Below are 13,052 nucleotides of genomic sequence, written 5' to 3'. Positions count from 1 at the left end.
CCACATTATAAGTCTCTGTCATCACCGCGGCAACCCTGCATAAACTAAACTATGGTAATAAATATATAATATCGGGAAGGTATTATTAGTGTTATTACTCACATGAGCGATACAGTAAAGTGGAACCTTTGCCTGAGGCCCCTGAAGGTGACAAAGGACTGTCCGGGGAAGCTGCGCGTGGTCATCTCGCAGTAAGGCTTCTCGTACTCGCCGGGCTGACACTGGCACACAAAGCCGCCGGCTAGACGGTTGACGCACTCGCCGCCGTTCTTGCACACGCCTGGCACACAGCGACCCGATGAGACGTTCACCTCGCAGTGCTCACCTACGGGAACAGACGTGACAATTATTTATACCACATGTAGACCAGAATAGGACTTTATTGTCGATGCACCTAAAAAATACAACAAAATTAGTTTTCAGCACGACCCGTCCAGGATTTGACATATGATAAGATGTAGTCCATGGGTGCTTGTTTTGTCCGTAGTCCTGGAAGTCGCTCTGTTCAGCATCAAGAAATGGATTCAACATCTCAGGTGTCTCTGAAAAAATGCGAAGGTATTAGGAGCGTCTTTCTCTTACTGGGGTGTTTACAGCATGACCTTGGCAAGGTCATTGCAGATAAGGAGTGTTTTGGTTAGGCCGAGCAAACAAATGTCAATTGTTTGTCTCCTCGAGTTGTCTGTTCTGTTTCTTAGATTGATCCTAATTTCGTTTTGCAGAGCGAAAAGCTTCTCCGAGATGTTATCCAAATTTGCGGTTTAATTCAGATTGGCAACACAAAATTGGTCCTAGTGTGTGAATGTGAGTGTGAATGTCTGTTTATCTGGATGTGAATTCTCCCTGCCCACTGGGTGTGAGTTTTCCTTGCCCTTTTGTGGGTTCTTCCGAGGATGTTGTAGTCGTAATGATTTGTGCAGTCCTTTGAGACATTTGTGATTTGGGGCTATATAAATAAACATTGATTGATTGACTGATATCTGTGTTGGCCCTGCGATGACGTGGCGACTTGTCCAGGGTGTACGCCACCTTCCGCCGGATTTTAGCTGAGATGGGCACCAGCGCCCCCCGCGACCTCAAAGGGGAATAAGAGGTAGAAAATGGATGGATGGAATTCAGAAATCGCCAAAGTCTAAGTTCCCACAGCTCCATCACGACGGGCAGCCTTTGGGCTTCTTGAACGGCTGCCATCGCCTTCTGAATTTGTCGATAGACCACAGCAAAGTTTAATCCAGCAAATGACCTATTATCACATTTTTAAATAGATAGACCTCTTCAGTGTCTTTAAATGGAAGGAATCGCCAGACACACGACCCTCCACTCCCAGCAGCAAAAGTTCCGTCAAGACAGGCAGGTTACCCTGAACCTGAGCTACTTGTTGAGAAGATCTTGTCAAATGAGTTGAGAGACCAGTTTATCAATTCAATGTTTTAGATATCGGAGAACAGCGCAAAAAAAGGCTCTCAGAAGGATATTGGATAGGGGGGGTAAAGCGTCCGCTTTCGTTGAGAGCCAAAAGAAGTGTGTAACACAGGTGGGAAATAAGCCATATTTCCTCTCATGGCATCCCTTATTATTACCTGCGCCGTTTCCACAATTAATCTCGCGAGTTTACAACACGCGCTCACGTGACCCGCTGCAGCGTATCGCGCTCTATATAACCCATCGTCTTAAAGGGGAACATTATCACAATTTCAAAAGGGTTAAAAATAATAAAAATCAGTTCCCAGTGGCTTGTTTTATTTTTCTAAGTTTTTTTCAAAATTTTACACCTCCCGGGATATCCCTAAAAAAAGCTTTAAAGTGCTTGATTTTCGCTATTTGCGATGCGACTGTCCATTTCCCTGTGACGTCATACAGGGCTGCCAATACAAACAACATGGCGGTTACCACAGCAAGATATAGCGACATTAGCTCGGATTCAGACTCGGATTTCAGCGGTTTAAGCGATTCAACAGATTACGCATGTATTGAAACACATGGTCGGAGTATGGAGGCAGATAGCGAAAAATAAATTGAAGAAGAAATCGAAGCTATTGAGCGAATAGCTATTGACGCTATTCGGCCATAGCATGGGTGTACCTAATGAAGTGGCCCATAGCATGGCTGCCTTATTAGCATCGCCGGTAAAATGTGCGGACCAAACGATCAGGACTTTCGCATCTTGTGACACAGGAGCATCTTAAATCCGTCGATTGGTAAGTGTTTGTTTTGCATTAAATGTGAGTATCTAGTTTCAAATGTACATACAGCTAGCGTAAATAGCATATTAGCATCGATTAGCGTAGCATGTTAGCATCGATTAGATGGCAGTCATGCCGTGACCAAATATGTCTGATTAGCACATAAGTCAACGACATCAACAAAACTCACCTTTGTGATTTCGTTGACTTAATCGTTGCAAATGCATCTGCAGGTTATCCATACATCTCTGTGCCATGTCTGTCTTAGCATCGCCAGTAAAATGTGCACACTCTGGCACATTCAATGGGGGTCTGGCAGCAGATTTCTTGCCAGTGGTGCAACTTGAATCCCTCCCTGTTAGTGTTGTTACACCCTCCGACAACACACCGACGAGGCATGATGTCTCCAAGGTTCCAAAAAATAGTCAAAAAAACGGAAAATAACCAAACTGAGACCCGGTGTTTGTAATGTTTTGAAAATGAAAGTGGCGGCTGTATTACCTCGGTGACGTCACGTTCTGACGTCATCGCTAAAAGACCGATAAACAGAAAGGCGTTTAATTTGCCAAAATTCACCCATTTAGAGTTCGGAAATCGGTTAAAAAAATGCATGGTCTTTTTTCTGCAACATCAAGGTATATATTGACGCTTACATAGGTTTGGTGATAATGTTCCCCTTTAAGATGGTTGTCAGGTGCGGTGGCTAAGCCTGGGGACATCTGAAGCCGGTATGTTTTAAAGTTGTCGTTTGCCTGCATAATGAAAATCCAGCCGTCCAACATCTTACCACTAATGGTAAACTTATAGGTGCCGACCATCAGGGCCAAGTTGCGACGAAAAGTGTGTCGATGTTGAGATATTAAGCCGAGTTGGTAAGTGAATTTGTTTGCTAATAGTAGCTACTAGCCGTACCCATGTATTTTCTATGGCCGGTTAGCATCGGGTTTTAATCCCGTTTCCTCCAATGTTTCTGATCCGATTGAATTTCTATTTATGTTGAGTCTTTATTTTGGGTACTTAAATATGGTGACTCAGTATTGTGGCGTTTTAAGGCCATCTGCATTTTTTATGCTGCAGTAAAGACAATGAATGAACACGGCCACTGGAGCGCGGTTACACCTGTCATAGTGACAACGCTGTGTACTGTCATGTTTGTTGTTTTGTACATACAGTGGGGCAAAAAAGTATTTAGTCAGCTACGGATTGTGAAAGTTCTCCCACTTAAAATGATGACAGAGGTCTGTAATTTTCATCATAGGTACACTTCAACTGTGAGAGACAGAATGTGGAAAAAAAAATCCAGGAATTCACAATGTAGGAATTTTCACAAATTTATTTGTAAATTATGGGGGAAAATAAGTATTTGGTCAACCATTCAAAGCTCTCACTGATGGAAGGAGGTTTTGGCTCAAAATCTCACGATACATGGCCCCATTCATTCTTTCCTTAACACGGATCAATCGTCCTGTCCCCTTAGCAGAAAAACAGCCCCAAAGCATGATGTTTCCACCCCCATGCTTCACAGTATGTATGGTGTTCTTGGGATGCAACTCAGTATTCTTCTTCCTCCTAACACGACAAGTTGAGTTTGTACCAAAATGGATACATGGATGATACAGCAGAGGATTTGGAGGATGTCATGTGGTCAGATGAAACCAAAATATAACATTTTGGTATAAACTCAACTTGTCAAGTTTGGAGGAAGAAGAATACTGAGGATATCACCACATGGGCTTAGGAACACTTCATAAAACCACTGTCAGTAACTACAGTTGGTTGCTACATCTGTAAGTGCAAGTTAAAACTCTGCTATGCAAAGCCAAACCCATTTATCAACAACACCAAGGAACGCCTCCAGCTTCGCTGGGCCCGACCTCATCTAAGATGGACTGATGCAAAGTGGAAAGGTGTTCTGTGGTCTGACGAGTCCACATTTCAAATTATATCTAAAAAACTGTGGATGTGTAGTCCTCCGGAACAAAGAGGAAAATAACCATCCGGATTGTTATAGGCGCAAAGTTCAAAAGCCAGCATCTGTGATGGTATGGGGGTGCATTAGTGTCCAAGGCATGGGTAACTTACACGTCTGTGAAGGCACCATTAATGCTGAATGGTCCATACAGGTTTTGGAACAACATATGTTGTCATCCAAGCAAAGTTATCATGGACGCCCCTGCTTATTTCAGTAAGACAATGCCAAGGCACGTGGTCAGATGAAACCAAAATACAACTTTTTGGATGGGGGTGGAAACATCATGCTTTGGGGTTGTTTTTCTGCCAAGGAGACAGGACGATTGATCCGTGTTAAGGAAAGAATGAATGGGGCCATGTATCGTGAGATTTTGCCAAAACCTCCTTCCATCAGTGAGAGCTTTGAATGGTTGACCAAATACTTATTTTCCACCATAATTTACAAATAAACTATTTAAAATTCCTACAATGTGAATTCCTGGATTTTTTTTTCACATTCTGTCTTTCACAGATGATGAAAATTACAGACCTCTGTCATCATTTTAAGTGGGAAAACTTGCACAATCCGTGGCTGACTAAATACTTTTTTGCCCCACTGTACATGTGATTGTTTAATATTGTTAATGTTAGCAGTATTATCGCTAATAACGATAATAATAAGTGTAACTTATTTATGGAAGTTCGAACGACAGATGATTTAATGTTGATATTTATGTGCGCACATTGATTGAACTCCGGGTTTTGTGTTTTAGCAGGCCAGGTCCCTAAGTCTTGGATGGCGAGCTGTAGATAGGCCTCGAGCCCAAGTCCAAGGATCTCCACCTCCTCGATCCCTGAACTCCACTTGCTCTAGTCGGGCCGGTAGGCGGCTCATAGCCATAAACTGAACTTTCCCTACAAACTGCCATATCCACAACCCAAACCCGTGTGGCTGTAAGACTGCGAATGGACATATGGACTGCGATCAGTCTCATATGGCTCCTATAAACTTGAAGAACTTTTAATATTACTTTGTATGTATTACCTGAACTAAACCGACATTGTTTGTTGAGATTCCTTTCTGTTTTTTTCTTTTGTTTTGAATAGCCATTCCCATTAATGCCTGTCCACTAGTTTTTGCACTGTACATATTTAAATAACACCAGTATCATTTAAAGCAGGGGTCACCAACCTTTTTAAAACCAAGAGCTACTTCTTGGGTACTGATTAATGCGAAGGGCTGCCAGTTTGATACACACTTACATAAATTGCCAGAAATAGCCAAATTGCTCAATTTATGTAACGCAGGTGTCTAATACATTTGCGGAGACTAGTACTCCTGTCCAAAGGCAAAACCTAGTAACTCACTTCTAGCTGATTTGGAGAAAACAAAGGAAAACCAATCCATCTTGATGCTGTCTTACAAAGATCTACAAAGTCATCAAGGTTAAACAAGGTTTAAAACCTACCTCGAGCAGAAATGCAATCGATCTCTCATGTCTTGTCTCCTGGCTACTTCCTGCTATGGGCTTATAAGCACAACTAATTGGACCGCGGCGGTCACGTGACAAGGGAGGAGTGCGCAGAGTTGCCAAAGATTAACTAGAGCAAGAGCATACCAGTCCCTTTCGGCTACCGGTATATACCTACATCTGATTGGACTGTGGCGGTCACGTGACTAGGAAGTCCGCAAAGAGTAAATAGAAAGGCAAGAGCCTACAAGTCTCTGCAAATGTATTTGACACCTGCGTTACATTTACCTTTAACTCTGTTATTATTAATAATTAATTATATTTATCTTTGTGGAAACACTGATCATCTTAATGATTTCTCACAATAAATATACAAAAAGAAACAGATAAATATTCCCAAAAGAAAAAGGGTATTTCTGTCCGTCATTCCTTTGTACATTTTTTTTCCTTTTACGGAAAGTTTTTTGTAGAGAATAAATGATAAAGAACAAACTTAATTGAACGGGACAAAAGAGGAGAAAACACGAAAAAAATTTATTTTTAAATTTATCTTCAATTTCGACTCTTAAAAATTCAAAATTCAACCGAAAAAAAGAAGAGAAAAACTAGTTAATTTGAATCTTTTTTAAATAATTTATCGATCATCATTAGTAATTTTTCCTGATTAAGATTAATTTTAAGATTTTGATGACATGTTTTAAATAGGTTAAAATCCGATCTGCACTTTGTTAGAATATATAACAAATTGGACCAAGCTATATTTCTAACAAAGACAAATCCTTATTTCTTGTAGATTTTCTATAACAACATTTTTTAAAAGAAATTCAAAAGACTTTGAAATAAGACTTAAATTTGATTCTACAGATTTTCTAGATTTGCCAGAATAATTTTTTAAAATTTTAATCATAAGTTTGAAGAAAGATTTCACAAATATTCTTTGTCGAAAAAACAGAAGCTAAAACTGAAGAATTAAACTAAAATGTATTTATTATTCTTTACAATAAAAAAAAAAATACTTGAACTTTGATTTAAATTGTCAGGAAAGAAGAGGAAGGAATTTAAAAGGTAGAAAGGTATACGTGTTTAAAAATTCTAAAATAATTTTTAAGGTTGTATTTTTTTCTCTAAAATTGTCTTTCTGAAAGTTATAAGAAGCAAAGTAAAAAAAAAAAAAATGAATTTATTTAAACAAGTGAAGACCAAATCTTTAAAATATTTTCTTGGATTTTCAATCCATTTGAGTTTTGTCTCTCTTAGAATTAAAAATGTCAAGCAAAGCGAGACCAGCTTGCTAGTAAATAAATAAAATTTAAAAAATAGAGGCAGCTCACTGGTAAGTGCTGCTATTTGAGTTTTTTTTCCAAACAGGCCAGCGGGCTACTCACCTGGTCCTTACGGGCGACCTGGTGCCCGCGGGTACCGCGTTGGTGACCCCTGATTTAAAGTATTTAATTGTGTCTGTCCTACTCTCTCCGAGTCATAATCTAGATTTCTGATTTGTCCAAATATTGAGAACTTCTACTATACTAGCTAAAGTACCTTCTACAAGTGGTATGCAGCTTTGAACGTCCTCTGCAGTGGACATTTTGTTTTTGGTTTTCTCAGACTTACACAATTTGAACGCAAATATCCCAGTTATGCGTCCACTGTAGAGGACGTTGGTTCTCAGGAGGAAGTATCAATTATGTGGTTTAAGGAGGGGATGAGCATCAGTGACAAAGCCCCAAAGAGAGACGCTTTTTCTGGGTCTTAACTGGAGGCGTGTTTGGCCTTATCTTAGAAGAAAACACAAAGAAGGTTAGCAGGGGAGCAAACTGAGATCTAGAATGACCAAGAAAGATCTTAATGCTGAAAGGGATGTCAAAGAACAGACCTTTTACATTCCTCTGTCAAATCCAGGGACACTTTAAATCCATGCAAAGATAACCAGGTAAGTCCCTCCAAATCCTGCTTAGAGGTGGAATTTCTCGCTTACGTTATCTGCTCGAAAATGTTGTTTGGTACAACTACATCATCATGAGTAAATAAGGCAAATTTGTTCCTGCTCCTTTTCGGACATATTGAGTCTGCCTTTTTTATTTATTTATACCTGTCTTTTGAAGTTCAGTTTTTATATGTACTTTTGTTTTCATTGTTGTTTCTCTCTTTCCTGCCTGAAGACAAGAGATTGAAACTACATTTGCCAATTGTGCTATTATGTGGCACATTTACCGCTGTCGTCGTTACATATATTCCATATTATGCACTGTCCCTGATGAATTAATAAACATTAAAAAATATATAATTATATTTAAAAAATACTTTCTAATAAAAAATAAAAAAATCATAAATAAACAAATACATTAATAAATGAATACAAAATTGTATTTATTTTATATTGTAAAGAAATCATCCATCCATTTTCTACCGCCCATTCCCCCTGGGCTCACGTGGGGCGCTGGTGCCCATTTCAGCTACAATCGGGCGGAAGTCGGGGCACACCCCGGACAAGTCGCCACCCCATCGCAGGGCCAACACAGATAGACAGACAACATTCACACTCACAGTCACACTAATGTATTGTCTAAAAAACATTATTTACTGTAAATAATTTAATACATTAATTAATTAACAAATAAATATATATATTATTTGTTTATTTATTATATATCATTTTATTAATTAAAAAATATAATTAATTATAGATTAAATAATTAAGTTATCAACACATAAGTACATATTTTATTTATTTTTATTTATTATAACAAGGATGTTGTTGTGGCTTGTGCAGCCCTTTGAGACACTTGTGATTTAGGGCTGTATAAAGAAACTTTGATTGATGATCGATATTTATGGATTGAAAACAAATAATTTAATTATTAAAACATATTATCTATTACCAAAAACAAATAAATAAATACATGAATAAACAAATAAATTGTGTATTCATTTATTTTATTTTATAATTTTTTTATATTATTTATCTAACAGATAAAAGAATGCATGGTGCCTTTCTTTTGTCATTATAAATGATGCTTGTGAGAAAAGGTTGGTGGGGTGATAAAATCGAACTCAAAATGCATTTTTACAATAAGAATGCCCATACCAAAAAGAACCATTAAATTATATCATTAAGATTAAGACGCAAATAAATGCAGTTATATTTATTTTGTAATATTTTCTGTAATGTATTATATTTATTTGTGCTGGTATATTTAATGAATTTTGTGTATATACAGTATATATATATATATATATATATATATATATATATATATATATATATATATATATATATATATATATATATATATATATATATATATATATATATATATATATATATATATATATATATATACACACACACACACACACGCAGTGGGGCAAAAAAGTATTTAGTCAGCCACCGATTGTGCAAGTTCTCCCACTTAAAATGATGACAGAGGTCTGTAATTTTCATCATAGGTACACTTCAACTGTGAGAGACAGAATGTGAAAAAAAAATCCAAGAATTCACATTGGAGGAATTTTAAAGAATTTATTGGTAAATTATGGTGGAAAATAAGTATTTGGTCAACCATTCAAAACTCTCACTGATGGAAGCTTTGGCTCAAAATCTCACGATACATGGCCCCATTCATTCTTTCCTTAACACGGATCAATCGTCTTGTCCCCTTAGCAGAAAAACAGCCCCAAAGCATGATGTTTCCACCCCCATGCTTCACAGTAGGTGTGGTGTTCTTGGGATGCAACTCAGTATTCTTCTTCCTCCAAACACGACGAGTTGAGTGTATACCAAAAAGTTCTATTTTGGTTTCATCTAAACACATGACATTCTCCCAATCCTCTGCTGTATCATCCATGTGCTCTCTGGCAAACTTCAGACGGGCCTGGACATGCACTGGCTTAAGCAGGGGGACACGTCTGGCACTGCAGGATTTGATTCCCTGTCGGCTTAGTGTGTTACTGATGGTAACCTTTGTTACTTTGTTCCCAGCTCTCTGCAGGTCATTCACCAGGTCCCCCCGTGTGGTTCTGGGATTTTTGCTCACCGTTCTCATGATAATTTTGACCCCACGGGAGGAGATTTTGCATGGAGCCCCAGATCGAGGGAGATTATCAGTGGTCTTGTATGTCTTCCATTTTCTGATAATTGCTCCCACAGTTAATTTTTTTCACACCCAGCTGCTTGCCTATTGTAGATTCACTCTTCCCAGTCTGGTGCAGGTCTACAATTATTTTCCTGGTGTCCTTTGACAGCTCTTTGGTCTTGGCCATAGTGGAGTTTGGAGTCTGACTGTTTGAGGCTGTGGACAGGTGTCTTTTATACAGATAACGAGTTCAAATTAATGCTATTAATACAGGTAACGAATGGAGGACAGAAGAGCTTCTTAAAGAAGAAGTTACAGGTCTGTGAGAGCCAGAGATCTTCCTTGTTTGAAGTGACCAAGTACTTTGTTTCCACCATAATTTACAAATAAATTCTTTAAAATTCCTACAATGTGAATTCCTGGATTTTTTTTTCACATTCTGTCTCTCACAGTTGAAGTGTACCTATGATGAAAATTACAGACCTATGTCATCATTTTAAGTGGGAGAACTTGCACAATCGGTGGCTGACTAAATACTTTTTTACTCCACTGTAGAGATAGGGTGAGAAGCTCTGCCATCCGGGAGGAATTCAAAGTAAAGCCACTGCTCCTCCACATCGAGAGGAGCCAGATGAGGTGGCTCGGGCATCTGGTCAGGATGCCACCCGAACGCCTCCCTAGGGAGGTGTTTAGGGCACGTCCAGCCGGTAGGAGGCCACGGGGAAGACCCAGGACACGTTGGGAAGACTATGTCTCCCGGCTGGCCTGGGAAAGCCTCGGGATCCCCTGGGAAGAGCTAGACGAAGTGGCTGGGGAGAGGGAAGTCTGGGCTTCCCTGCTTAGGCTGCTGCCCCCGCGACCCGACCTCGGATAAGCGGAAGATGATGGATGGATGGATGTATATATAACTTTTTTTTTGTTGATTTAAAAAAAAAAAAATTATAATCTGTATTTGCTATAAATTTTTCACGTTTTTTTTTATGCAAGCTGACCACGGTTTTAGGGTTATGCTATTCTTATCCATAACAACTTTCTTCTTCTTCCCCATTGATCTAATTCCATCTTTTTTAAAAGTTTAAGTCTCTGTCTTTTCACTGTCCACTCGGGACATCAGCATGAAGCCTGGAACCAGGTAATTGCTCTTCTCTCCTCAACTTAATCCCATTTTCCATGGGGGAAATTATATGGATCTGTTTCCCTAAAATGCGGAAACCCAAGGAGCGCACTGTCATCGGCCCAATTATGGGCCTCTGATGGGTCCTGTGTAGAACTGCGGCCTGCAGGTACGCAAAATATGCTGGAGCAGTAGGGGAAATATGGCGAGGGAGGAGGGGAAGGGTGAGAGTGAGTGCCATAGACGGGTATAATGAGGTAATTAGATCAGATAAGATGGAGGAAGAGAATGGAGGAAAAGGGCGATGAAGGCTGCCTTAGGACCGAGACAGTCGGGGTCACATGGACGTGTATGTGACTTTTATACCACCACGTACCCGTGAAATCTTCCAGGCACTCGCAGGTGTAGCCGCCCTCTCTGCTGCGACACCTGCCGCTGTTCTTGCACGGGCCAGAGTAGCACAGGTCGATCTCGGTCTCGCAGTAGTCGCCCGTGAAGCCCACGGGGCAGCGGCAGCGCAGCCCGTTGATGGGATGTATGGGCCGGAACAGAACCGTCTCAGAGGCGATGAAGGGAGGCGAGCTGTCAAACTTCAGCACCGACACGCACTTCATGTAGTTCTCGCAGGGCTCCCTCAGGCAGATGTTGTCGTCAAATGGCAAAACCTACAACAAAGAGGAGAATTATATCTGGATTCAAGAGCCTAATATAACGTTTTCGTTAATGATGCTAAAACTATTTACCAGTTGTCATGGAAGGCGAAAAAGCACTGCTTGGGGCAGGAGTTTTGGTGCAGATCTAGTTAAAGGTTTGGATTTTTTGGTCACTTTTACTAACATTGTCTGAAATTTTTAAGTGACCATTATGTGAATTTTAAAGAATATAGTGTGTAAGATGGTGTACAATAATACCCTAGGTGCGTTTCATATTTTAATGTAATTATTTTAAATTATTATTAATACTACTATTAATATTATTTGACCGAGACCCTGAAAGGGATAAGCGGTACAAAATGGATGGATGGATATTATTTGATTATAATTTAATTAATATATAAACATTTATTTATAAAACGGCCCAGCAAATGCCAATTTTCTTAGATTTTAAGTCACTATTATGTGAATTTTAAGGAATATAGTGTGTAAGATGGTGTACAATAAAACCCTAGATACGTTTCATATTTAAATGTTATTTTTAAATTATTATTAATACTATTATTAATACTATTTGACCGAGACTCTGAAAGGGATAAGCGGTAGAAAATGGATGGATGGATGGATATTATTTGATTATAATTTAATTATTATAAATGATTATTTATAAAACAGCCCTCCCTGCACATGACAATTTTCTTAGATTTTTAAGTGACCATTATGTGAATTTTAAAGAATATAGTGTGTAAGATAGTGTACAATAATACCCTAGGTGCGTTTCATATTTGAATGTAATTTTTATTATTATTATTAATATGATTATTAATATTATTTGACCGAGACCCTGAAAAGGAAAAGCGGTAGAATATGGATGGATGGATGAATGGATATTATTTGATTATAATTTAATTATTATAAATAATTATTTATAAAACAGCCCCGCACATGCCAATTTTCTTCGATTTTTAAGTGACTATTATGTGAATTTTAAGAAATATAGTGTGTAAGATGGTGCCCAATAAAACCCTAGATGCGTTTCATATTTAAATGTTATTTTTAAATTATTATTAATACTATTATTAATATTATTTGCCCGAGACTCTGAAAGGGATAAGCGGTAGAAAATGGATGGATGGATGGATATTATTTTATTATAATTTAATTATTATAAATGGATGGATATTATTTTATTATAAATGAATTATTATAAATGATTATTTATAAACAATTATTAATTATATTATATTATAATATATTGTCACCGATGTCCCACTGGGTGTGAGTTTTCCTTGCCCTTATGTGGGCCTACCGAGGATGTCGTGGTGGTTTGTGCAGCCCTTTGAGACACTAGTGATTTAGGGCTATATAAGTAAACATTGATTGATTGATTGATAAAACAGCCCTCCCTGCACAAGCCAATTTTCTTAGATTTTTAAGTGACCATTATGTGAATTTTAAAGAATATAGTGTGTAAGATGGTGTACAATAATACTCTAAGTGTGTTTCATATTTTAATGTAATTTTTAAAATTATTATTAATATTATTTGAACGAGACCCTGAAAGGGAAAAGCGGTAGAAAATGGATGGATGGATGAATGGATATTAT

The 13,052-nt window shown here is 38.4% G+C and overlaps 1 protein-coding gene across 5 annotated transcripts in view; it reads right to left on the bottom strand.

Annotated features, from left to right (window-relative positions):
* The window catches only part of celsr1a (cadherin EGF LAG seven-pass G-type receptor 1a), a 256,246-nt gene that overhangs the window by 135,855 nt on the left and 107,339 nt on the right, over nt 1-13,052 (bottom strand). For all 5 annotated transcript variants that reach the window (XM_061914463.1, XM_061914464.1, XM_061914465.1 and 2 more), the window contains exons 3-4: nt 11,169-11,457; nt 103-325 (exon numbers count right to left, since the gene is read on the bottom strand). In XM_061914463.1, the coding sequence (XP_061770447.1) occupies nt 103-325; nt 11,169-11,457 (512 nt within the window). The remainder of the gene's footprint in view (nt 1-102; nt 326-11,168; nt 11,458-13,052) is intronic.

This window comes from Nerophis ophidion, linkage group LG10, assembly GCF_033978795.1.
Source record: "Nerophis ophidion isolate RoL-2023_Sa linkage group LG10, RoL_Noph_v1.0, whole genome shotgun sequence".
NCBI classification, from domain to species: Eukaryota; Metazoa; Chordata; class Actinopteri; order Syngnathiformes; family Syngnathidae; genus Nerophis; species Nerophis ophidion.
This window is presented reverse-complemented; position numbering and strand designations above follow the sequence as displayed.